General features: G+C 43.3%; 1 protein-coding gene across 3 annotated transcripts in view; it reads left to right on the top strand.

The window, feature by feature from the left end:
* The first annotated feature begins 1,824 nt into the window (after positions 1 to 1,824).
* CTDSPL (CTD small phosphatase like) overlaps positions 1,825 to 27,310 on the top strand; it is an 80,934-nt gene continuing 55,448 nt past the window's right edge. For all 3 annotated transcript variants that reach the window (XM_082288720.1, XM_082288721.1, XM_082288722.1), the window contains exon 1: positions 1,825 to 2,315. In XM_082288720.1, coding sequence (XP_082144846.1) covers positions 2,240 to 2,315 — 76 coding nt within the window. In that variant the 5' untranslated portion in view covers positions 1,825 to 2,239. The remainder of the gene's footprint in view (positions 2,316 to 27,310) is intronic.

A 27,310-nucleotide genomic window follows, 5' to 3' on the forward strand; every position in this document is an offset into this window, starting at 1 on the left:
ATACTTTCCCCACTATCAGGTCCAAGGCCCTGGCTAATGGCAGGTACCAAGGAGGGTGGGAGCAGGACAGGTACACCACAGTTTATGTCCTCATGCACCACCAAACAGCAGTGCTGGGAATTCCTGGAGAGCCAGACATGCCTTTTAGGAAAAACACAGAGGGCATTTGCTGTGAGAGAAGCAGCCAAACCTGCCACAGGTACCTTCTCAGGACAAGAGGGACATGGAGCTCCAGGAGTGGGTCCAGCAGAGGCTACAAGAAAGATTAAGGGACTGGAGCATCTCTCTTACAAGGAGAAGCTGCGGAAGCTGGGGCTGTTCACCCTTCAGAGGAGACATTGAGAGGGGAGATCACCAAGGTCTGTCCCTGTCTGCAGGGAGGGCTCAGAGCACAGACCAGGCCCTGCTCTGTGGGGTCCAGGAGGAACGGGCAGGAACTGATCCCAGGAAGCTGGACCTGAACGTGAGGAAGAACTTCTTCCCTGTGTACTGACTGAGCCCTGAAGAGATTGCCCAGAGAGGGTGTGGAGTCTCCCTCCCTGGGAATATTCCAGAACCATCCAGACACAATCCTGTGCCGTGTTCTCTGGGATGGCCCTGCTGGGGTCCTCCCCTGCTGGAGCAGGGACATGGGACCAGATGACCCACTGTGGTCCCTTCCAACCTGAGTGATTCTGTGATTTGAGCTACACACTCCCTTCTGAAAAAAGACACAGTCACCTGTAAAAATACTTCACATGTCTTCGAATCAGATGGTTTATACCTGTTCATGAACCATTAATATTCAGGTCCAGAGAAAGTCAACAGAGCTGGGAATGGGTCTGGAGCAGCCGGAGAGGCTGAGGGAGCTGGGGAAGGGGCTCAGCCTGGAGCAAAGGAGGCTCAGGGGGGACCTTGTGGCTCTGCACAACTCCCTGACAGGAGGGGGCAGCCGGGGGGGTCGGGCTCTGCTCCCAGGGAACAGGGACAGGAGAGAGGGAACGGCCTCAGGCTGGGCCAGGGGAGGGTCAGGTTGGACGTTAGGAAGAATTCTTTCACAGAAAAGTTGATTAGACATTAGAGATTAGAAATAGGATGCTCCAGTGAGGTGGTGGAATCGCTGGAGATGTTTAAGGAAAGCCCGCATGTGGCACTCAGTGGCTGACATGGTGGCGCTGGGCCATAGGTTGAACTCACTGATCCCAGAGCCCGTTTCCCACCTAAACAATTCCGACTCCGTGATTTATTTTTTCCCGCGCAGCCCGAGGCGGGAAATGGCGGCCGGGCCCGCCCCACGCCCTCACGGCTCCGCCGACCCCGCCCTCCGCGTTAAGCACCGCCCCCGCCCCGCCCCCGCCGCGCCCCCGTTGTGTTGTGCGCGCTGCCCGCGGCCCCGCCCCGCCCCGCCCCGGCCCCGCCCCGTTGTTTACCGCGCACCGCCGGGCGCTGCCGCTCCCGCCCCTCGCTCCGGACCCGGCGCGGGGCGGGCCGGGCGCGCTCACGGGCTCGGGGCGCGGCGGCGGCGGCGGAGGCGGCGGCGGCGGCGGCGGGCGGGTTGTGGCGCAGCGCGGGGAGCGGCTCGGCCCCTTTCCCCTCCCTTCCTCCCCTCGCGCCGCGCTTCCCTCCTCGCCCGCGACCCGGGAACGGGGGGAGGAGGAGGAGGAGGAGGAGGAGGTGGAGGGGGCGGCCCGGCGTCGCTCCGCCGAGCGCTGCCCGCGGGAGGAAGGGGGGCGCGGGGATGAGATAAGCGCGGGGGCGGGCGGCAGGGGGGGGTATGTAGGGGCGGCTCAGGTGGATGCGGGGGGCGGCGTGAGGCCGCGGGGGGAGGCGCGGAGCGGAGGGACGGGGGCTCTTCCCCCGCCTCGGGAGGCGGCGGGGGCTCGGGGGGAAGCGCTCGGCGGGCTTCCCGGAAGGGTGAATTGGATTAATTCTCTTTTTTTTAAGGGGGGGGGGGGTTGCGCTCCTTTCCCCCCCTCCGCCGTGCAGAATTGGCGCCGGCAAGAGGCCTCGGTGGCATCGCGTTTGGCGTCCTTCCCTCCCCCTTCCCTTCGGTTTCGCTCCTGGAGGAGTTGGTTGTTGAGGTTTTGGTTGTTTTAGTTTTTTTTTTAATAGTTTTTATTTTTTTTTTCAAATACAAACCTGAGTCTTGATTTTTTTTAAACAAACAAACCAACCCGCTCCCCCCAGCACCCCCCAACCCCCCCGCACACAAGCCTGCCTCTGAGAGGGAAATAGCCAGGTGGAATCTCACTCTGTTTCCATGGACAACCCGTCCATTATCACCCAGGTGACTAACCCCAAAGAGGAGGAGATCCTGTCCTGCACTCAGGATAAAGGTGAGCTGCTTTCTCTCTTTCCTTATGATTTTTTTTCCCCCCTCTATTTAAAAATGCACATAGTAACAACTCGCATTCTTCAGTGACCGTATAATCCTCTCTAGGCTGCTGGGAAGAGAGGAGAGCTTGTTGGGTTTGGGCTGGTTTTTTGTTGTTTTTTTTTTCTTTTTTTTGTGGGATGAAGGTATTTGCATGAAGGTCTTTGAAACGGCTTGGTGGATACAGCTGAGAGCTTGTTAAAAGTGTTTAAATACCGAATTTCATCGGTCATTTAAATAAAATATTCTTGTTCCCCGAGGTTCGGGGAGGTAACTTTATAAGGTGGTCACTGTGCAGTTAGTGCCCTGCTCCAGGGAAGGGATACCTGTGCTGGGTGTGTTGGAAGGTTTTGAAATACCTGCTGTAAAGATTTTAAATTCTTTCCCCCTCTCCTTTTTTTTTTTTTTTTTTTTTTTTTAAAGAAAACAATTTCCAGATTTCTTTCCCATATTCCTCCCTGCCTCACATTTCAGAATCCGTGCAGCTTTCAGGTTTGTTGGAGATTATTTGTGCTTCTCAGAAAGAGACACGGGCTACTTGTAGAAGCGGGCTCTATTTACTCCCTAGATAAATAGTTGTTGCTTGCGTAAGGCATCACACTTGGATTGGGTTTTGCTCCCAAATGAGATGAATCCAGCCTGGCCGAAGGAGCTGCTTCCCTTCAAAAGTCTGGATGTTGACAAGTGCCCTTAACCTTGTTTGCTTTCCGAAGCTTTGAGCAGTCTTGGGGTCTGTAAGTGGCCGTGTCCTTGTGTCTGGTGGTGAACAGGAGGGTTCAGGTTCTGGGGGCTTGTTCACAGGTTTGGGAAGTTATTTGGATGTCAGTTTTATGCTTTGTTACGGGCAGTGCAGGTAAATAGGGAGGAAGGGACAGAAATTAGAAATAAAGAGTTATGTCCATGTTCCCTGGTAGGTACGGTCACACCTCTGAGTGGTCGTCTAAAAATGGTGGATTGATAGATCTTGCCCTGAAATTGATGGGTTTAGTGCACAAATAGCTTCCATTTTCGTGTGGCTCATCTTGGAAATAGTGAGGGGTCCCAGATTGTTGGAGAAGTTGCTCCCAGTTACTTTTGACTGTAAGGCCATACGTGAAATCTTGGTCTTCCCACTTCACCAGTGCTGACTGCGGAAGTATGGAGGTAGATTTACAAAAAAAAAAAAAAAGGCCGTCAGGTTTGGGGGGTGTTTGAACAAAAATTATTTATTTTCAGCATAGGAGTGTTCATGTAACTCTTCAATTCCTTTTGCTTGTGAGGTGTTACTTCCACCATGAGGCCTGGTTTGGCTCAAAAGATTTCTGATGCTTTCCTCTGTTTTGGCAGTGTGGAACGTGGGGTATCTACAGTGAACAAGGTGCTGTGCTCTGCCTACTGTGTCGCCCTAAGACCTGGCTTGGGGTAGACATATGTGATACTGTGCTCAGATGTTGTGGTTTTAATGGCCTATGTTATTGTATGTAATGGAAGGGCTTCGTTAATATCTGTAGCAGCTGGTTGAAATTTTAGTGTAAAAAAGCCAGTTGAGACAAGCAGGGGAAGATTTGACAGCTTGGAATAAGAGTAGGCATCCACATCAAACAAGTGGCTTCGGAGTCCTGGGCAGAGCGAGCGAAAATATGCATCTAACTTGCATAACTCTGCAGTAACTTGCATAATGTGCATTGTGTTCTTGCTATTGGTTTGTCTTTGGCAGAAAATCATGATGGTCTTCGTTGCAGAGAAGGAGCTTTTCAGGCTTCGTGTTGTGTTAGCAGGGCTGGGCTGGGGGAGAGGGGAAGGAGGGGAGCTGGTGTTGGAGATGAGGAAACTCCAGCGTCATCTTCAAACAGGAGGTGAATTCTCTTTTTTTTTGGGTTTTTGGGTGGTTTTATTTTTTTTAATGTGGTTACAGTGCATGCAATGGATTGACTATGAGCTCTGTGGTGAGACTTTCAAATCACTCCGGAGCAACTTTTGCAGCAGGAGAAGTGCGGGTCTGTCTGTCCTGGGCTCTGGAAGGAGAGTGCTGCTTGCTCCAACCTCTTCCACTACAGGTTTTCCCGGTGCTCGAGGTACGGAGCTTGTGGAAACCCGTTGCTCTACCTGCCTCCCTGGCGTGGCTGCACATCGCGTCACCCAATTTTCTGTCAGATTTCTGAGCGGTTTTAGCAGAGCTTTTAGGTCCAGTGAGCTGTGAGAGAGAGAGCCCAGAGCGGAGATAGGGAATCCAGATACGGCTCCTAGCAGGAGGCTGCTGCTAAGTGAGTCCTTGCTGCTAATTCAGGTTGAGCTGAGTGTATTGGTACAAAATGGCTCACAAATATGTTAAGGCAAAATGAATTAACTCTTTGTTTCATGAAATCCAGAATCAGCTGAGTCTGAATTCTGGAATTTTGTGATACGGTGAAATACAGCTGTGTGGTGTGAGCCAAGGCTGTCCAGTTTAATGAAAAGCTGGTTTTTTTCCTCCCAGTTTGGCTGCAGATATAAATTCCAGGGTACTAAGGGGCGTGTGGGGGCTTTGGGAAACAGGGTTTTCTTAGGGTTTTTGAGACCTTGTGTTGGTGTTTCTTGTGGAAAAAAATGAATTTATTTTCCTGTTGTTAAGCTGGAGAGAGGCAGTTCCACAGTAACTGAGCAGCTGCTAAATAATGCATGTGTATACCTTCAAGGTTTTGATTTTTCCCCAGGATTTCTTTTAAGCTTTTAATCAGATGTGAGACCAGCATTTAGCTTGATTTATTTTTTTAAAATGTATTTATGTTTTAAAAGGAATTCAATGTGCAGTACAGGCTTATGCCAAATTTCTTCTGTGCGAGGGAGCGAGGTTGGCAAGAAACAGAGCTGGTTCTGTGGTCCTGGGGCAGTTATGTTTTTAGGTAAATACTGTGCTTTACAAATAAAAGTGCTCAAGCATTTTCTTGCTAGTCCAGGTGTATTAAAAAATACCTTTTGAGATAAGTGAAGCTGTGGCAACTTGTTAAGGGGGAGCTTGTAAACACTAAGAGGGATTTGTTAACGTTTATTTTTTAACAAATGGCAAAAAATTTCGAAGGTGGAAAAAAACAGGTCTTGGTATGTGAACCATTCCCTAGTATGTTGCCACATGGTGGTGCACTGGATTTAGTTGTCTGTCAAAATGAAAGCCGAGCATGAAAGGTTTGCTACAATCGTATTTTATTATTGTTATTATTATTATTGTAATGTTCTCAAATGCCTGTGGTGTTCGTGCTGCTGGAGGATTTTGGCCCGTATCTATGTTGTTAAATTAGTTCTGGGAAATAGAAACTTAGGTTCTCCCAACTGGAAGTGATACGTAGGTGCCTGGAAATACTTTGAACACTAAATTCACAGAGAATTCAATTCCTTGTTAGTTTTTTAAGTAACAAAAATAATAGTTCTTTGCAGAAATATTTTATGTTGCGGTCATCTGGCACTTCTGGAAGTCGGGAACATTAACAAACTTGAAACTAAAAGAAAGAGACCTACGTATGGGAAAAGAGGTTTGTTTTGTCAGGGGTCAATTTGAACAACTACAAAAAAATACAAACACAAAGTATGAAGAACAACTGGAAGTCCGGATCTCTATAAATTAAATTTTTTTTTTAATGGTTATTAATTCTTATTGCTCAGAGACCCCTAATGTAAAATCAGTGTGGTTAAATGTACAGAAAACTGAGCAGTGCTGACAGAGCTCCTCTGAGTGTCACGTTGAGAGCATGGTCATGGATGGGCAACAGGCATTCAGTCCAAAGAAGTGAATTTGCCTTTTTTACCTGCCTGCATTAATTTGATCCTCATAAATGATGCAAATTCTTGGCTGTTTCCATGTGCTAAGTTAAATAGGAGTGAAAAATAGCCCAGTCCTTCAGGTACCTGCTTCAGGCTGTGATGTTTTGTTTTCTCTCTTCAGATACATCTTTCCTGACTTCTGTAAAATTTGCCTGTCAGCTGAGTGTCTATTTTCAGTTATTTAGAGTAACAGAATGTTTTTGTGTCCCTACAGATGTGAATTGTCTTCTGCAGTAATTATATGAAAGGGGTTCACACTGCAACCTGAACCATTAGGTTTTTTTCAGTCACAGTGTGAATCCCTGTGGATGTTTTCACAAACTTTTTTGCCTTCTTTTCTTTCAAATAGAGTTGGAAAAACCAGCAATGAGACCAATACTCATTATAATTTTAAGTAAAGAGTTCTGAAGATCTCAAGTTAAGAGCCAAAATAAGTGTCTTTAATTGTGTCTTCAACAGAAAAACTATTTTTAATATAGCTGAAAATACTTTGAATGTGCATTTTTGCCATTACATCACCAGGATTCAGAGTACTCAAACACTTGAACATATGTTAATGATCCTGAGACATTGTCTCAACAGATTTATAGTATTGACTTCAGAATTTTAACACTAAAGTAGCATTTAAAGGGGGGAAAAAAAAAAAGTGGAAACCACTCTAGCAGTCCAGTGGAATGTGAATTGCTTGCAGAGGGTAAAATTTTAAATCATTAACTAATGACATAGTTGGTATATGAAACCAGAAGCCATACAGTAGGTTTTGTGTTCCAGGAAGACTGTAGTAACCTGTAGTAACCCAAGATTTGATTTAGGGTTGCAGTTAACAGGCAGAAGTGCAGTAATGGGAATGATAATTTGCCTGAATATCAAATATTCAGTCACTGTCTGTAACCTGCAGTGTGATCGTTTCTTCACAGTGCTTGTTGTCACCTCAAATTCATACTGGTTTCAATTCAGTGATTAGTTAAAGTGTTCAGAAGTTTAACATGCCTTTAAAAAAAAAAATCCAACCCAACAAAGTTGACCTACATTTTGTTAATTCAGTATTCAGAAATGCAAATGGCATTTTCTGACATAATCAGTAAAATGTGGCGTGATCGATGCCACGCTTCAGCTTTCAGAGTTTAAGCTGAACATTCCAAATAAGCCTCTGGATAACGGGTCCATTTTTGTTTCTTTAAAGGGATAAAAACTGAAATGCTGAGAAGGCAAAAGGCCAAGAGAAATGAAACTCCCTGACTTGGTCGCTGTTGTGAAGGACGTTCCTATTGCCCTCAGAGATAGGTTTGACTGTGGGAGGCTCATTTTCCCATCATGGAACGCTTAATTTATGAGTTTGACTGTCATGTAGAAGTTACCATTCTGACATGAAAATGGTTGCAAATTAGATCTGTCCCACAATTTTTATATATATGTCAGTTCCTAGATACTCCTTCTGTAAGCATGTGTACTTCTGTTTTCTGCTGAGTTTTGAGATGTTGGCAATGACCACCATGGTTGGGACTCAGTATTACATTTTCAATTAAAAATCCAGTTTCAGGCAATCCTGTATATGGAAATGATAACTTGGGGGGTGAACTTGTCCGTTACTCAAGCCCAGCCAACAGAGAATTTTGGATGCATTACTTTGAATTGTATTTGAAGTGTTTCTGTCCACAAGAGTTAACACTTTCTTTAAAAAAAAAAGGAACGGGAAAAGCAAAGACAGGTCTAATTATCTACGTTCTTCCTTAGGTTTTGCCCACTGTGTGAATCAGAAGGGGAAAATGTGCCTCATCCCTCTTTCTCCTCCCTGCCTGGGAGATATATCTTGCTGGGAGTGCAGTGAGGAATGTGGATATATGTAGGACCAGGAAGGAGCTGAGAGCTGCCAAAATGCTCCAGCCTGTTTGGGGGACAGAGCAGAGTATGAAATCCTGGCTCATGAGGGCTGGGTACCCCAGGCAGAGGCTGGTGGTGGGACTGGGAATAGTTTTGGTGTCTGTGATGGGTTCCCAACCTGCCCTGACCACTCCTGGGCAGTGGGTGCTCCCATGATGAAGTCTGAGGGTCTCTGCCCACCCATTTGGGGGGTTTTGTGTGTTCCCTTATCCCAGCTCAAAATTATTTCCAGAAAGGGGTGGAATCTTCCAAGCTGAAACAAGAGAAGGGCTGATAGAACTACAACGGGCCAAGCGTGTTTAGATGTTTAAAGATCACATCTGGATTGCTGGTAGGGATTGTAAACCATCCCATGCCTCTCAGCAGTGGAAACCTGGCTGGAAAATCTCCCAGAAACATTTAACAACATCTCCTAAGTCTCCATGAGTCGGTTCTAGTGGATGTTCCTGATCTAAGCTGTATTTCTAGTGCTCATCTCAACAGGGTGACATCTCACTGGGTTTAAATTCTCTGCTGAACTCCCAGAGCTGCAGGCAGGCACAGAGGAAAGGATCCTTTTGTGCTTTAATGTCATCACAGACACTTTCAAGAGTTTCACATTGGCAGTGTTAATCTTCTATAAATTCTGCTTTTGCTGGAGTTTGAGGGGAGCTTGCTTTATTTTTACTTGGAGAGGTTGAGGCGTAAAACAGACATGGATGGGATGATTATGGAAAGCATAAGTAGCATCTAAATAGATCTGAGTGAAAATAAGTTCCACGTGATCTGCTGTGGTGTACTTTTGGCCTTTTTTTGTATTTCTGGAATGTTTGCTGTAAGACAAGAAAAAAAAAAAAATCCAGGAGTCCTATACGGTCCAGTTCTTCCAGTGCCAGCTGCTACTGTGTAACGCAGATATTAGCAGTAAAAATATCAACTTCAACCAAATGAGCAGAGAAAGTCCTGTTCTAAAGCTTGTAGGCTTTATTCAGGCTGTTATCAAAATGATCACTTGCAAAGTGCCACTTCTTGTTTTCTTTGTACAAGATAATAAAGTATGATTTGTAAAAAGAAGAACCCAATTATTACAAGTGATTGGCTGCACTAGAAATGAGAATTCTATTATCTAGAAAATTTATTGCGAGTTAAAGCTGAATAAATACATGATAGACTTGGATTCTAAGGGTGTCAGGGGGTTTGAAATGAGATTTTTTTTCTTTATTTATTTTTTTCAATAAACTATTACTCTATTCTGAATGTTTATTAATATATTTAAAGCCTGACAGATGGGAGAATAAGACACTGCAGGGCCTGTTTTGTACAGAGGAGCAGCCCCAAATAATGGATGCCTGGTCTGTCAAAATCTAATGTGTATGTAACTTTTAAAATGTTTCTAAAATTTCAGGACAGGTTTGTAGGAAGCAAATATTTCATGAACCTCAGCCTGCAGTTACAGTTTGCATATTGATGGTGCTGTTTAAAGTCGAGTCCTCTCTGCTGGATAACTGGCCAGTTGTTTGCTGCCACTGTTGCAAACCTTATTTTCCTGGTAGCAAGTGAAGTATTGATTTTTATTCACTGCCATGCTCTCCCCCACCCCGGCAGCTCTGTGCTTCCTGACTTGTCCTCCAGGATTCCCAGCAGAATTGGCAGTAAAACTAATCTTGCTGTTTCCTGGCCTGCTGTAATCAGCAGTAAAATTTGAAACTTTCTTGTTTATTTGATGATATGCAAAGGTTGGCCATCCCCTTGGAGTATGGAACACCTCCCCTGGCCTCTGGGAGCCAGAGGGTGGGATGTGCTTCCAGCTCCTCAGGATGAGCTCCTGCCTTTGAGAACGCTTTGGGGTAGATAAATCAGTTTCAGTCCTCATAATCATCATAAAGAATTTCTGCCACAAAGGTGCTGTTACAGTGGACACGTGCAGAAGAGTCCAGGTGTGTTTTTTTTGAAGCCATGCTAGCAAAGAATTTTTTTAAAAGATACAAATTTTCTACCAAGTCATTCTGAGCATGCATTTAACAATTGGCAGACAGTGCTGCTTTATTTCTGTCCACAAAAGCTGTCTTGTGTTTTCATGCCTCAATATTTACGTACTTGCATTCATTACCCACGAGTGCACGTACACGTGGTTACCAGGGATCTAATTAGAGGAAAGCTTTCGTAGGGTCAAAGAATAGTTAGGGTTGGAAGGGACCTTAAAGATCATCTTGTTCCAACACCTTCCACTAGACCAGGCTGCTCCAAACCCTCTCCAACGTGGCCTTGGACAATTCCAGTGATGGGGCAGCTGCAGCTTCTCTGGGCAGCCTGTGCCAGGGCCTCCCCACCCTCACAGGGAAGAATTTCTTCCTAATACCCCATCTAATCCTGCCCTCTGTCAGTTTGAAGCCATTCCCCCTTGTCCTGTCTGAAGTCCCTGTCCACCTCTCTTGGAGCCCCTTCAGGCACTGGAAGTGGCTCTAGGGTCTCCCTAAAGCCTTCTCCTCCAGGTGAACACCCCCAGCCCTTTGTCTCCATACCAGAGGTTCTCCAGCTCTCAGAGAATTTTTGTGGTCTCCTGGTGTTGCTGCAGCAGGTCCACCTTGGTAAAGCCTAGAATGGTGGGTGTAGATTTTGAAGCTCGTTTGCAGTGTGAGGTTTGCTTGAACTGTGAAGTTGGCAATTTTTCCTAGTAATAGTCAGGTACAGGCATTCTGCAGGGGAGAGGTCAATAGTGGCACATTCCTAGAAAATATTTAATCATTTATATACTTCCTTCAGCCAAGCACAAAGAAAGGTCTAACATTTACCACCTGGAGAGAAAGGTACAATTATGAAGTATCTCATTAAACTTTCACAAAACCCTTAACATTTTTTTAAAATGGGCTTATGGTACTTCTTTCAACTAAAACTGGTTAAAGATACACATGAACAATTTGATGAAGGCAGTGTAAAGTGAAGCATTTCAGGGAAAACACCTCCATGTATTTCACAGGGATTTTTGGAATTAATCTTTGACCTTTTGGGTTTTTTTTAATTCTCTTGCTTGCCTTGTTTTGCTTGCTTGCCTTTTTATCTTCCATCAGAAGTTCTGGACTGCAACAGCTGCTTCTGTTCTGATGCTGTTGAAGCTCAAGGGGCTGAGGTGTTTGATGGCTGTGTCCGGGGATAATTCTGGTGTGTCACTGCTGGGTTAATGCTTGGACTCTATCTTAGAGATCTTTTCCAAGCTTTATGATACTCTGAGAAGCTGTAGTGCATGTTTGGGGCTCAGGTGGTGCAGTGAGGAGGAGCCCTGGACAATATTATATGGACAGATTGTCTCCTGGCAAGGTGGCCAGAGTGGTGTAGGAGCTGTCTTGTAAGGTGAGATGTTCTTTGTGTTGAAATTTAGGAGGATAAAGGTCTTTTATCACCTCCAAGGAATGTTGTGCTATATTTAAAGGGAGGAGATGCATGAAAAATAACCAAAATAATAGAATGAGTGCTTCAGGGCTCTTCCCAGGGTACAGCATGGCTTCAGAGTGAAAGGCAGACTATCCCATTTGAGTTAAAGGAAGTGTTTGCTCCTGCATCATACAGGTGCATAACCTGTGAAGAAATGGTTTCCAGAATTGTTTATCTGGAAATTCCTGAACAGGATGAACTGGCAGCAATTTGCATTTTTTATAACTGATGCATTATATACTGAAAAACAGTATCATAAAGGTACTGATTGTGTTCAGCATATAGAATCAGTCATAGAATGGTTTGCATTGTAAGGGACATTAAAGATCATCCAGTTCCAACCCTCTGCCATGGGCAGGGACACCTTCCACTAGATCATGCTGCTCCAAGCCCTATCCAGCCTGGCCTTGAACACTTCCAGGGATGGGGCAGTAGAGGAAGGAAGGGTAAAATTTCATTTCATAGTGACCAACTGAGCATGTCAAGTGTTTGTGCTTGTATTTTTCCTGAACTCACCGACAGGTTTCCTGTGCTGGCTTATGGGTGCTGGAAGATGATTACCTTTGCCAAGTCATTTGTTGGCCAGCTGCCAGTTCTCATTACTTTTTATGATGTGAAGTTGATTCTGTTGAGAATCTGCAAGTTGAAAGTGATTTTGAGAGTTTTGGAAGTGGAGAGGGGGGAAGGTTACGTTAGTTGGGGAATTAAGAAAAGAAAAGGAAAAGAGTACTGAATGCAATCTGCAGAGCAATTCATTTGCTAATTACGCATTGACATAAATTGGAAAGCCCCAGAAGGAGGGGGTTTACAGCATAACTGGAAAACAATTTGCATCTGTGTAGAGGTCTGTGCTTATCCACAAAGGAATGAGATTTTAACTGGATTTGTTTAATCGGGTTTATCGTGAGTGCATAGTTGTGGCCTTCCTTTTTCCTCACGTTGCAAAATCGCCTGTCTTTCTGGAAGATTCCCTCTTGTGTTGAGATTAAATATGTCAGAGAGGAATGTATGGAGAAGTTTAATGGAGACTGAAAGTGAAACCTAAGGAAAACCAGGAAATGTCCTTCTGAATTTTAGAGTGGATTGAATACGTGAATGTTTCTGGCTCCAGATTACCGTGATAAAACTGTCAGCTTAATGCAAACTCTGCCCTGAAATTCAAATGCCTTTTTTTTTTTTTTCCCTGCCCTATAAGAAATCTGAAACTCCAGCAAATTCTTGCTGTCTCTACTGAGAAGGTTTCTAACAACTAATTGTACACACTAATTACATGCTAACTAGCATTGCTACAGAGAGCGTTCAGTGTTAGTATTATGATAGTTTGGGGGTTTTTTCCTATAAATCTTTCAGAGTTGTTGGTGCCCAACATGTTCCCCTACAGTTGCCTCCATTTTCCCTTTGGTAAACATGTCATGATGGGAAAAAGACAAAAATTCAAACAAAACTAGAAATCAAACTTGACAGTTTTGAAATAGGAATCTGTTCAGGTCTCATGCCTGTATTTACTTGTGCTGTTGCTGCTGCACATCATTATAAATTACCTGTTTAGCATCGTTCTGGCAGGCAAGGGAGCTCTGAGAGCAGAATGTTTTTAAAAATGTCGCTTGTGGCAGTGATGGATTCTTTTCAGTACCTTTAAATCAATCAGTTGTTTATCTTAAACGTAAGTGCTAAATACCGTTACTATCTCATGATACAAAACTGTGATCATATTATAAGGAGAGAAATGAGCTTTCAGACCAAACCTGTCCCAGATGCAGGAAACAACTTCAGTAGATTCCTAAGGACCAGATGTCCCTGGATCCCTCAGTCAGGTGCCATTTCCGCAGGATGCAGAATAGCATTTGGTAACAAAAAAGAAGACATCAGAAGGAGGTTTTGCTTTATAATTTTTCAAAGTGTCCTTTCAGGAAAAGTCCTAAATAGAGTGAAACTGCCATTTCTTTTTGTGTAATATGCTGGATTAAGCCCTGAAGTGCAAAACTTTATGTTGACCTTGTGCTGTTATGTTTCTGTTGAAACACAGTTTCCACAGTGGTGAATTCCTGATGCCCCAGATAGTTCTGGTTCTTCCCCTCATCACCCAAAAATATTTGTTTCACTGAACTCTCCTCAAATAACACTTGGAGTCTTCTTAAATTGTAAATCTAAAAATACTGCTTGGAGCTTTGCAACATAAAAAAATAATTGCCTGAGCTCCTAAATCCAAGAAAACAAAAAACCAACACACACACTCCCCAGGAATAAAATCAAGCAAGCCAAAATGAAGCAAACAAAAAATTCCCAGTAATATTAGCAGGGATATAAACTGTGAGCATGAAACTACTCCTGGAAATCTCAAAGGTGACCTTGTGGTGGTGACCAGGACGACACAGCAGTACAATTTTTAGCAAGGTGACCTGGCACTCAGCCTGTACAAACCACTCTCCAGCCCCTTTGGGAAGGGGGATGCTGGTGTACAAGGGTGTGCATTTGTTTGAGTAATGTTTGTACTAAAACATAGAAGCAACCCTGGTTTTATTTTGGAAATGCCTTCAGTGGGCACTAAGAAACAGATAAGAGTAAAATAAGTCTGGGCTGACTCATTGCAGAATGTGCTGAGATAATCCTGAATTCCTCTTAAAGTTAATATCTGTTTAGTTTAGGCTCTGTTTATTCTTGTGCTGTGGATAAGGGGGTGTTGGAATTCAATTGAAATAATTTTAGAAATTCCTAGGTAAAAAATCATTATTTTTTCAACAAACAGAAATGCCCATAGTAATTAGCAAAAAACCTTGATTTTTTTTCTGTTGCTGATGGTGAAAGGTTGCAATAAAATGTTTGTACTGGCTACTTTAAGTAGCAGTTGAAGTCAGGTGGGAAAACAAAACTCCGTGGTGCTGTTTTTAAATTGTTTTCCAGTAATTGTCAGCCCAATCCATGCTGCTCTTTAAAAAAAAACCAAAAAAACAAACAAAAAAAAAACATACTCTGCAATTTTTGTTGTGAAGATGATTTCTTAAGTCCCACTGTAGGTGGTCTTTGTATGAAAGCCTTCAAGTAACAAATGGCTTTATCTTCTCTTCTGCTAATAAGGTCAGTAAAGGTTTCTCTTTTGGATAATAATAACAACAGCCTTTCAAAGGCGTGAGAATCCCGAGTGGAAAACAGGTTCACAGTTATTGCCTTTTTAATAGCTGCTCAGGTGATTGGCAGCTGCTGCTGCTGCTAGGAAGTGTTTTACAGGAATAAACTGGTTTTCTTGCTTTAATTAGGACCATATGTGTACAGCAACTGTGATTGTCTAGGAAGCTGCATCCTGTATTTTCAGTTAAGTAGCTGATAAAATTATGCAGTTGTGGAAATGACTACCAAGTCCAGTGGGGAGGTGTCTTTGCAAACTGCTTTGGTTTTGCTTTCTATTTAGTCATTCAAGGCAATCAAACATTGATTGAGGTTTGATGGTCTTGTGCTGTAATAAAACAAACTCTGAATATTTTCCTAAGGTGATAAAGTAACTGTTTGGACCCCATATCCAAAAACACAATTAAAAAATCCACCAAATTTCAAGTTTTCTAACCAACAAAATACCTGTAAATTGTTTTCTTGGCAAAGTCTGCATGGATTAACTTCTCTGTAATCAGCTGTGTTGTATGCATGGTAAATAATAGCAAAAAATAGATTGAACAAGAGGAATAAATATGAACGTGTTAAATTCTTGATTTGTGTTCTAGTGAAAGGGAGCATCTAGTGTTTGCTAGAGAAGTCCATTTTTAATTCTTCTAGAAACAATTAAAACTTGTCAAGTGAAGGGAGTGCTTGGATGCTGGACCTAAGGATATTTCTTTGGCAATGTTTGGGTGAAACTGACCACTCACACCCTTCCCTCTGGAAAACATCCCATCTATTTATGTCACTTCCCAGAGGTTAAATGCAGCCCTTGGAACAGGCACAGGAATGCCTTTTGGTCCAAGTGGCCGAATATGTCACTTTTCTTGATTACTGGGGTGACCACATGTCATTATTCCTGCCCTGTGTGGAGCCAGGAGGTGCCAGGAGATGTCCCAGGGCACTCCCTGCCCATCGCTATCTCCCCTCCCTGCTGGCTGGGGTTTTTTTTGTTGCTTTGTTTTGGGCTTTTTCTGTGTTTATTCACCAACACCAGTGCGTATCCCTTTCAGTTTTTTTGAGGAGAAGCTGAGCCAGATGTTCTGTTGTCCCTCAGCTGTGGATGTGTGACTGAAAGAGGCAGTATCCTGCTCATCTCTGATCCTCTTAATTTGGCAATAATTGTCTTCCTAACAAAGCTTTCTGTCATCATTGATATTTTCAGTTCAGTCATTTGCCGTCCTAGTGGGGCCCTAAATAATGCTATACTAACATACCTAGTGGGACTTTCAGTCAAGTGTGTGAGGTGTTGCTGGAACCATTTCCATGTCTGAAAAAATGAAATATTGCTGTGCCTGTTCCTTACCCAAGCGCTCAGGAACAGGAAAACTTCCCTTCATTCGATTGATAAAGTTTGAGGTGAGGGCGTCTTCCATTTTGTTCCATGAGTTTGAATAGCTTTCAGTTTGGGGTTTGGTGGGGGTTTTTTTGATAAAATAATAGTTGATAGCAAAAACTTAAGCGTGGCTTTGTCCTGTGTGCATGTAAATAAAGTGGGTTTATCTTAAAAGTTGGTGGAGGGAACACAGGTGCTGTAGGATGCAGTTGATTGCAATGTTGAAGTTGTCTGCTTTAGGATGCCATGAATCTTGGGGGACTCCATTAACAGCGAAGAAGCCTGTACAAATTTTCACTGACTTCTGTGCAAAGATAAGTTAAATGGAGTTCAAAATCCTAATTTGACAGCTTTGTCACCAGCTTTGTCACGCTGTGTGTCAGCACTGGGGTTTGGCTCCATTGCAGTGTAACCAGGGATACGGACTTGCAGAGTGCCACCATTTAGCTCCTCTTCACAGGAGAAGGAGAAGAAGAGGGGAAAATTTGGCAGAAGAAATTCAGTGGTTGGTGGTGGTGTTCTGCTTCTCTAAGTTTAGCAGCCTTGGGGGTGGTTGTTAAAATGGGCTTTCAGATTTTGAAACCCTGTGTTGGGAGCAGCGTTAGGTAACGTGGAGCTTCAGCGTGCTGGAGGTCCATCAGTGCTGCCAAAGCCCCAACACCTGGGTGAATTTAATCAGTAATTCAGTAAAAATGGAAGAGATTTAAAAGCTCTCCCCATTGCAGGCAAGAATGGTCGTTTGCTCAGGGATAAGCTCGAGGCAGAGTATTTAAACTGCGGTTTGTGGAAGTTTCATGTCACACTGAAGTCCCGTCGCTCTACTCCATAGAAGCAAACCTGATCTCAGCATCAGCAGGGGCTCGTTGTTTTGCCACTGTAAAGAAACTTCTTGTGTCTGTTACGCAGCCAGTAGAACAATATAGAGGGTTATGGAAAGGCTGCATTATTCCAGGGGCCTTTTGGATGGTTTTCACAGTTTCTATAGGATGTTAGCAAATCGCCCATTGCAAAAAGCTGTAAGTGAATTCGATAAAATATCACCTCTCCTAATTCTTTCTCTGATGGATTTTGTCAGCTGCCTTCCTGAGTGAGTACCACCAACATTTTTTTATGTTTATTCTTCAGCATCTCCAGGAAATCTTAATTGCCTGTTTCTGAATTAATTTTTTTTTTCTTTGCAAGATCAGGATCCTTTGCACGATTATTCAGGAAAAGTCTTTGTAAGAAATTTTTCATTTCCTGCTCTTTCTCCCCTGCATCGAAGGGAAATCAATGCTCAGTTCTGGAAAGGGAGGGGGATTCATCTGGGATAATGACTTAACACTGGCTGCAGAGGGAAATGGGGTGCTGTTGTGAAGTGAGGGAAGAGATCACATGAACACTGAGTGGTTTTAGTGGATTCTGACTGGATTTATCTTCTATACATTTTGATAGTCTAGGGAACTGCTAAGGAAAAAAAAAGTCCAGAGTCTGCATCTTGCTAGAATAACTCTGTACTTCTCTTTTAACATATTCAGGAAGCATAAATTTGCAGCACTCACAGTAAAAGGAAATTTTCATAGCTGTTCAGAACTAAGACCTTATATTGTATGTAATGCATTTCATTGGACTTACGCTTTCCATGATTTGGGTCTTGACTTCAAGGTGCTCCTGCCAGTGAAGGGAAAGGAATGGAGAAGCCTTGGCAGAGCTGTTCCCATGGCTTCTGTCTCCCTCATACCCATCCTTCTCCTCTTGTGAACTTAGAGCTGTGGTGTTTTGGAATCTTGTCTCATCCTGCAGGTATTTGTGCCTTGGCCCCTCTACAGGACTTTGTGTGAGCTTAGCTCTGGTTCAAGGCGAGGCATTAACACGGATTTTTGGGTTGGGAGAGGGTTGAATTTGCAACCAGCTTTAAACTTCTGCCCTGAAATTCTCCCTTAGGATGAGATTAAATCATTCTGCAGACTCAGCTGTGAGCTCAGTGGTGTGATTTTAGTGGGGCTGGTCTGTGGCACTAAGGATAAAATTTAGCTCACTGCTGGAGCTTGGCAGGGTAAGATTCACGATCAAAGTTTGCAATTTAGGAAATATTTACGGGGCATTATCAGTTAGTGAAACTCTAACACTGTTCACCCTTTTTCTGTGATCAGTAATTAGCAAGGTGGTATTTTATTTCCACTGGTAGACTGAGATTACTTGCTCTACCTCTACTGTTAATGTCCCAGGAAGTAATGTAAGGGAATGAGGATGCCTGAATAGTTAGGATCTGGGGAAAGAAGATAGGCCACTATTTCTACAGTAAATAGAAAATTGAGAAAAAGGAGAGCAAGGTAGCTAACAGAAAACTGGAGGAAAGATGGAGCAAAGCTTTTAAGGAGTTCAGCGTGATGTAAATGTCAGTATAAAAAACAAATCACCTTTCAGGTGTCACACAAGCCCTTTTTAGGGTTTCTTCCTTGACAGTGTAGGTTTTCAAGATAAAAATACTAAGCTTTAATTTTCTGCTGCAGAAAAGAATTTAAAAGAAAAGGCTTATTGTTCATACAAGACTGGCAGACTAATGTTAGAAAGGTTGGGTTTTTTTTTTTTAAAGCAGGGGAGTTTTTAACCCATTAATGTTATTTCAGCCGTTGTAAATACTCATGTATAATTCTTTAAGTAACTGAGGGTTAGTTTGTGCTCCTGTATACACATGGAACGACTATAGGTAAATACCTGTTGCCTACCTTTGGGTTTGTTACTGTGAAAGGAGGTTCCAGGCTCATGGCATTGTCCAGGAATTCAGGTTGGAAGGGACTTCTGGAGGTCAAAGCAGGGCTGAGTCAAGTTTTGAGTATCTCCAAGGATGGAGATTTCACAAGCAGTCTGAGACTCTGTTCTAATATTAAGAAGGAATGTATCTTGCTGCAACTTGGATCCGTTGCCTCTTCTACTGCTCCTGTGTCTGTTCCACCAAGAATCTCAGTCCATGTTCTCTGTAACCTCCTCAGCAGCTGTATCTGCTTAAAATGTTAACCTAGATGTGCAAAGGAGTAATAAAATGCATGTTTGTCCAGTGTTTCCCTCTTACTCAGGCAGTTGTGTTTACTTAAATATAATTCATCTGCAAAGATCCTTCTCTTCCATGATGTTTGTGGTGATTTTCAGTTCAAAGCCAGTGCTTTGTTTTGTCCTCACTCTTGCCTTGGCTGTATTTGTTTTCTGAAGATACTGTGGCTATGGATTCCTCCTTAAAAAATAATAATAATAATAATTTTGTCATGCTGTTATCTACTGCTCTAACCCGTTTTTTGGTTTAACATAATCACCTGTTGGAAGTACCTACCCTATTGTGCATGCACAGCTTTTAATGTTTTCTACAGTAAGTAAAAATCCCACTTTCAACTATGTCATGTGAGTCAAAACCCTCTCAGAATTTTTCATTTGAAAGGGATGTTCCTCTTTTCCAGCACTCAAAGATTTAATGTGCTGGTTCTTGGGACACTGTACCCAAGTTACTGGGTGTTTCAGAAAAATATGTACTGTTCAACTGGGAACCTTTTTTATTTGCCCAATGACATATCCAGAAAAATGATTTGTACAAGGGTAAAGACAAAGGCACCTTCCACTATCCCAGGTTGCTCCAAGCCCTCTCCAGCCTGGCCTTGGACACTTCCAAGGATGGGGCAGCCACTCTGGTCAACCTGTGCCAGGGCCTCACCACCCTCACAAGGAAGAATTTTTTCCTAATATCCCATCTAACCCTGCCCTCTCTGTCTGAAGCCATTCCCTGTGTCCTGTCACTCCAGGCCCTTGTCCCAAGTCCCTCTCCACCTCTCTTGGAGCCCGTTTTGGCTCTGAAAGTGGCTCTAAGGTCTTCGCAGACCCTTCTTTCCTCCAGGCTGAGCAACCTCCACAAAAGCCTTCATGTCCTCATCACTTTGAGGCCATCCTGCAGAATACCTAGAGATGCTTAGCAATGGTTGTAGACAAACTGGGTTTTTTCGGGTATGTATTTGTGTGAAGGTTATAGTGGTAGCAGCTGACATTTTCAAAGATTGAAAGGGAAATCACGAGGTGTTGATGTTATTATTGTTAAATTCTGTGTGGTTTTCAGTCCTTGACAGATTTGTGCTCCATGTAGTGTTCCTGCTCCTGAGTAGTTTGCTATTGTTAAATGGTGTATATTCATCCTCAGTCTTGAATTCAGCTGAAGTCTGGATTCAAAATTTAGATGAGATTCTTTACCTCTGAAATGCTGCTTTCTCTGCTTTAAAATTCAGCAGTTCTTAATATCCTGCAGCAATTTTGCGTGGCACTTTGATATATTCTCTGTAAAGCACACAGAATCTGAGTCTTTATAATTTCAGTAAGAATGAGAATGGCTCTTAAGTAATGTAGAATGAATGTGAGGAAGCTTTGGCAAAAGTGTTCCTGCTCTACAGAAAATTAGAGCGAGGACTTTAATGGCACGAGGTGATTACAGCCTCCTCCAGAAATGAGATGATGATCCATAAACAGCTCAGTGTTCCTGAGCAAGAAGCTTAAATGATGGGTTGCTTCTAAATAAATTGACATCTGTCAACTTCTTACATTTTTTTAATGTGGTGGTTGTTTTTTTTTTCCTAAGTGTATAACGATTTAAAATAGAATTTGAGGTTATACTGTAAGGTGGTGTCTGTGGGGCTTCATGTAGAGAAGGTTGGGTTTTGAGGGAATGGCAGCATAGAAGACCTTGGTGCTTTGGGTTTGGGGGCATTTTCAACCCTTCTTCCCTTCTGTCTGTTTTTGTTTGCTGTGCCATTCGCATCTTCCTTCTGAGGTTACAGAAAATAACTGTTAAGACTAAGTAGGGAATTTTTTTATGGCTTTAGTTCCAGGTACTCCTACTATTTCTTTTTTCTTTTTCTTTTGTTTTTTTCTAGCTGTTGTGGGTAGGATAATTTTCCTGCTGCTTGACTTTCCTAGGGCATGTAGGACAACAGTATTTTAGGTACAGCTTTTCACCCTAACTTCTCATTTTACCACAGGACCTGCAGATGTAAAATAACTTAGAGCTTCATACAGCCTGCTGTTCACACAGCCTTAAGAAGAATGTATATACTTCAGTATTTTATTATTATTATCTTAGCATTTCATCAGAATGCCATGAGTGTTATTTTTCGATGCAGAAGATTCAGAAAAATTATGGGCTCGATATCCCAGTAGAAAATCTGTACCTCATTTAAAAAATCCTTGTGAATCCTGTCTTCAAAGAAAAAAAAAAAAATTCCCTTTGTATCTCCCAATAAAATTCTGACATCTCCTTTCTTTAGCTTCAGCTTTACATTTTGCAGTGCCCTTTGTTTTATTGCTGTAATACCAGCTAGCCTGTAAGAAGCCAACTCCAAACTGCATCATGATGGCAGGTTGCTTATATTCTTTTAATTCTCTCTGATAAAACAATTTGAGTTAATTACTGCTTGGATTTCTCACATTATTTGGGCAAACAGCTCTATTACACTCAATAGCACATTTTGTGATTGTTTATTTGTTTGAGGAGAGTATTAGTGTTTTCCTTCAGTGTTTTGCTTTAAGATTAACATATCATTAAGCTGCATAATAAGACACAGTCTTTATTCTCGTGCAGTGAAATGGCAGGGGAAGGCAGGGCATAGTCTTGCAGTTTAGTCAAGAAAAGTAAGGAAAAAAAACCCAAAAAAAATCTCTGAAAGTGCATTAGTCAGTGAATCTGGGCTCTGTTACGGGACAGCAAGGCCCAAATTGAAGCGTCTACAGTAAAACTTGTGTTTGTGGAGGTGGATTATTTGTTCATTTTTGCCAAATGTTTCAAAACATGGACTTTTAGTACCAAATTAATCCATGTAGCCAGGTTTTGCATAATTTGGGGAGCAGTATTTTCTGATCTATCAGCACTATTTGATATATTTTATCATTTATTGTGCTCTGTGTCTCTGGTATGGATTAATCGAGGTCTCTAATAACTGCACTTCGGGAGATCACCAGTTAAAACAGTCTTCGCTTTTGGAGGCAAGAAGTTAATCTTTGATGGTGTGTTTTTGACATGTTGCTGGAAATCATTCTGTGCACTCGCTCTGCTGCTATTTCCAGCATTGTTGTGGGGCTCTTTTCAGCAAAACTGCCGTCAATGAGAGCCTCATGAAGCAAAAAAACCCAGCAGCTGATCCATGTGTGTTGTATCCATGGAGTTAAGCACTTCACTTAAGTGGAACAGAGAATTGCGTATAAAAACCATTCTTTTTAATGGGATGCTGCACCTCAAATTCTGTGCTCAGTTTTGGGACCCTTGATACAAGAAAGAGGGGCTGGAGCGTGTTCGGGGAAGGAAATGGAGCTTGGGAAGGTTCTGGAGCACCAGGAGCAGCTGGGGGGGCTCAACCTGGAGAAAAGGAGGCTTGGGGGGCGGGGACCTTCTACCTCTCCATGACTACCTGAAAGGAGGGCGTAGCAGGGTGGGGGTCAACCTGTTCTCCCAGGGATCAAGTGACAGAACCAAAAGAAATGGCCTCAAGTTGCACCGTGGAAGGTTTAAATTGGATATTAGGAAAAACTTTTTCACCAAAGGATTATCAGGCACTGGAGCAGGCTGCCCAGGGCCGTGGTGGAGTCACCACCCTGGAGGGATTTAAAAGATGTGCAGATGTGGCCCTTGGGGCAGGGTTTAGTGGTGGCCTGGGCAGTGCTGGGTTAATGGTTGGTCTGGATGATCTTGGAGGTCTTTTCCAACCTAAAGGATTCAGTGGTTCAATGTTTCTGTGCTGTCACAACCTGCTGCAGCCTCATCTGTTCCTTCATGTGTTAGGCTCTCTTTATAACCTAAGTTTAAATAGGAGTTGTGTTAGGCAGAAGAAAGACAAACTTAAACCACACAACCTTTCTTTTTTTCTTTGTGCTCCATAGGACTTTGCCTTTAAAATGTGAACAGATGGTGGTTGTTCCTCTTCTGGCTTCTCATGAGTGGTACATTGTCTTTGGTTCCTATATTGACTAGTACCAGAAAATGTAGGACACTGGGCTGTCTACTAACAATGCTCCACTTAAAGTTCAATGAGTAAAAGCATTTGGAAGTCCTGTGCTCTGAAGTGTTTCAGAAAAGCTGCTTCAAAAGTTCTTGAAACACGTGGGGTTCTTTTCTCGGCATGGAGCCTTGTGGTGCAGTCCTGGTAGTTGTCCATCCTGGTCTGCCACTGATAGTTGGTGGCTTTTCCTTTCCTAAAACAAGTGGTGTGTTTGGAGTGCAATTAATATTTATTTTTACACTGCTGCCCACAAAAAACTGTTCTTAATGTGCGCCTACTTCCTCCTTAAGCAAGGTTACAGCCTTACTGTTTAAAAAAGGGATCATCAGGCTGGATGATTACAAAGTCTGGCCTCTTACCATCATCTTCACAAGTGCCACTGGTTTTCCTTAGGATTCATCCTTTTCTTCTCACTCTTTGTGACTTCATGACCCACCTGTAGAGACAGATGTGCCAAACAGGCTGTTAATTGTCATGGTTGCTTTAGCTGGAGTCTATAATAAGACATCTCATGATGAAAAGGTGGTTGCTCATGTTGAAAACCTGATAGATGAACATGTCACCAGTGACACAGAACATGACAAATGTGCCTCCAGTCATTTCATTTGTCACTACAAATGTGATTCTCTTTATCTGCTTGGCATGAATATATATGCAGAACAGATTTGAGCATTCCTGTGTCAAGTGATAGTGTAGATGGAGTGTGGTGGTAGAAACATTTGTTGTTACAAGAGCCTCTTTTAAGTTTGGGGATGTCCTCTGGCAGCTCTGCTCTGTGGTGACAGTGGTTGTTGCTTGAAACATGATGGGAACCCATTGGTGTCCCTCTGAGTTGTCATCATTGGCCTGGAACATCGTGTTTCTTCTTTTTCTTGCACTCCTTGAATTCTGCAGGTCTAAATTTTTCGGTGTTACGAACAGTTGAACATAACAGTGATGTTCAGAAATAGTGTGTTTAAAAAAAAATCAGCCTGGAACAACCACAGTATAACTTTTATCTGTTCTTCTGAGGGTGTTTCATATTGATCAAAGTGTTGTGATCCTTTTGTATCCTACCTGTAAGGAAAAGTGTAAGTGTTGTACAGATCTGTGTATTTTACCAATGCACCACGCTGTCCTCAAAAGTTCATTTAGAAACACTACAAAATTGCCCAAAGGTTGGTTGGTTGTTGTTTTTATTCCTCTTTCACAGGCATTTAAGTTAAGAATTAATTTAAAAAAATGCTTAAACAGGCAAAAAAAGCATTAAAAAAAACACCCACCAAACAAAAATAGTTGGATTTGATGTGGTTAATCCCAGAAGGGGAGCCTTGGTCCCAGTGACAGCTTTCTTAAAAGCAGCTGGGCAGAACTGGCTGTAGTCAGGCCCATGCTGGATCAAAGGGGAAATGTGCCCTGTCAAGAGGTGCTTTTGTGGGGACCTGAACTGAATTCCACATCACTTTTGTGTGCTACTCTGCCTCTCTGGCAATTCTTAAACTCTGAAGAATACAACCTAAAGTTGTCTTGGTAGGAAAGTAAGAGCCATTCCCTAAGGATTAATATGCCCCTCTCAAAATGACTGTCATATTTCATCTGGACATGGAAGATTTGTTACAGCACTTGTGTTTTTAAATATCTGAGTTCTGCATTGGTGAGGAAGGATCAGTGTGAGCCACAAGCTGTGGCAGATATGGTAAAAGCTGTGGTTGTGAAAGGAGGGGGTCTGCCACGGGCAGGAGAAGGCAGGGTCTGTCACAAGAGGGGATTTCGGTGTGTACAGAGTCCTTCACCCGTGCCAGATGACACCTCTTTAATCACAGACTCACAGAATGGTTTGGGTTGGAAAGGATCTTGAAGACCCTCCAGTCCCACCCCCTGCCATGGGCAGGGACACCTTCCACTATCCCAGGCTGCTCCAAGCCCCATCCAACCTGGCCTTGGACACTTCCAGGGATCCAGGGGCAGCCTGAGCTGCTCTGGGCACCCTGTGCCAGGGCCTCCCCACCCTCACAGGGAAGAGTTTTTTCTTTGTATCTGTTCAGGCCTGGCTCTCTATCAGTTTAAAGCCATCCCCTCTTGTTCTGTCACTCCAGGCCCTTGTCCCAAGTCCCTCTCCAGCTCTCCTGGAGCCCCTTTAGGCTCTAAGGTCTCCCTGGAGCCTTTTCTTCTCCAGGTGAACACCCCCAGCTCTCCCAGCCTGGCTCCAGAGCAGAGGGGCTCCAGCCCTTGGAGCATCTTTGTGGCCTCTTCTGGACTCACTCCAACAGGTCCTTGCCCTTCTCATGTTGTGGCTGTTTAAGCCACTTGAGAACTTTGGAGATGCTGGCAGAGATGGTCCATGGTCTGTATTCAGACTCATGCACGTGTTGAAGGGTGGACTAAGATGTGCTTGGCATGGAGAGGAGCAGTGCTGATGATCCAGAGCACATCAGTAATACTTGCATTTGCTGTTTGAAGGCCGCTGCCCTGTGCTGTGGGTCACCATAACAATGTACCCTAATTCTGTCCTTGCTCACCTTCAGGATCGTGTTCTTGTTGAGTTGTGGGGCACCCAGCAGCCCTGTGAAGGGTCTCTGACACTGTAATTAATATTTGAGTTTCATTTATGGGATTATCAAGAAAGGAAGATTGAGTTGAAATGTTAGCAATAACAAAACCAGACTGTAAAATAAATGGTAGCACCAGGGAGCTGCTGCAGTGGGCAAGTTTCATTAAAGCTCCTGTGTCCCAGCAGAACAGGTTGGAAAATGAGTGCTGCTGGTGGTGTCAGCACAGTCACATTGCAGTGGAGAGTCTTCCTTGGAAAACCTTACAAACCCTGGCTGTGCTTCCACTCAAGTACCTGCCCACAGCATGTGCCCTGTGTCGGTGAGTGCTGCAGAGATTCAAACCACAGAAGGTGCTGGTGAAGTGATTTTTGGTTTTTGCAATAGACACTTGGGGGAGGAGTACAGCAGGGCACAGCACATCCTTCTCGTGTTCCAACAGGATTTGATGCAGGAAAGGCAGCTGAGGGAGATCCCTAAAGGCATCACAGGTAAGGAGGCCCCACAGCTGCAAAAGCGGAAGGTGGCTCAGAAAGGGTGGCTGAAGTGGTGACATTTATCAGAGGTTCAGAGAGAGAGAAAGAGCTAAATCATTAAAGTCAGAGAGCTGCAGGGTGGCAAACTTCAGTAAGCACTGAGAAGTTGGAGACATGACTCAGTTCCTTCAGATGCAAGCCTGAAAGAAAAAGAGGATTTAAGATGATGTAGCAGTTTAACAGAATTTTTTATTGTGGAGACGGGCACAGGCTGTCCCAGTTCAAATGAAGCATAGAAAATACAGTAGTTCACTAACTTGATAAGTTTTTCCAGCACAAGAGGAAGGAAGGAAGCCTGCAAAAAGTCTGCCCTAGTTTCCAATAGGGATGGTTTGAGCGAGAGTATTTTTGCTTCCCTGATATTTTTGGATGCTGTTTTTAATTTTTTCTTAATTAATTTTTAATGTTCTCTGTCTTGTGCTTGCCAGAACATGCACCTGGCAGTGTCTGTGGGGAAGGCAAAGTATTGGGAAAGTATTGTAGTAATGAAAGGAAGACAAAGGATTTGGTTTGGTGCTCAGGAAAGCAGGAAAGGGAAGTCACCAACTTCTGACACTGAAATATTGTATTAAATTGGGGGGAGGGAAGCTGGTATCAGTCTTTGGCTAAGACTTTAATTGGGAGCAGATGGCAAATTAAATCACTGGATGCCTAGTGGCTGGTGTGAAACTGTACAACTTCAGAACTGTGAGCTGTTACCTTTGACACCTTGGGAAGAGTAAATAAGCTTCTAAAAAAAAACCCGTAAGAACTAAAATAGTGCTTAGGCTGCCTTATTCATAATTTCCAATTTCAGTTTTCAGAAAGGAACACAGAAACTTGAGAAATATTGCAAGAAGCCAAGAAAGCCAATCATACCCAGCAGATTTTTCTTTTCAAAAATAAACCGTGTCACAGGGACTGAACTTATTTCTGTAACTTGGTAACATGGGGAGGGAAAGCGAGTAGATTGCCACGAGCTGAAAAGAAGCTTTTTAAGAACAAACTAGAAAAATGCTGGTCTGCATATAAGCTGCTGTGAAATGGATGCAGAAATCTTTGCTGATACATCAGTAGTCCAGGGCTTTCAGAGGGATGTGGCAGGTGGAACAGTGCGGTGGAGTGTCCAGGTCTGGCACTGGTCAGTCACTGATGACCTGGGCGATGCAGTGGAGGAGACTCTGAATCTGCAGGTACTGAAACAGGAGCCATGCTGGGTGTTTCCACTAAAAATAGAAAGGGACTGGATGAGCCAAACGTAAATCCTGTGTTTTTCATATTACTTAATCAGACTATTTCCAGTTTTTGTGGCATAAATCAGTGCAAAAACAGAAGATGACTGGTAGTGTTGCTAGACCTTAGAAAAT

This window comes from Coloeus monedula (assembly GCF_965178545.1).
Source record: "Coloeus monedula genome assembly, chromosome: 1".
NCBI classification, from domain to species: Eukaryota; Metazoa; Chordata; class Aves; order Passeriformes; family Corvidae; genus Coloeus; species Coloeus monedula.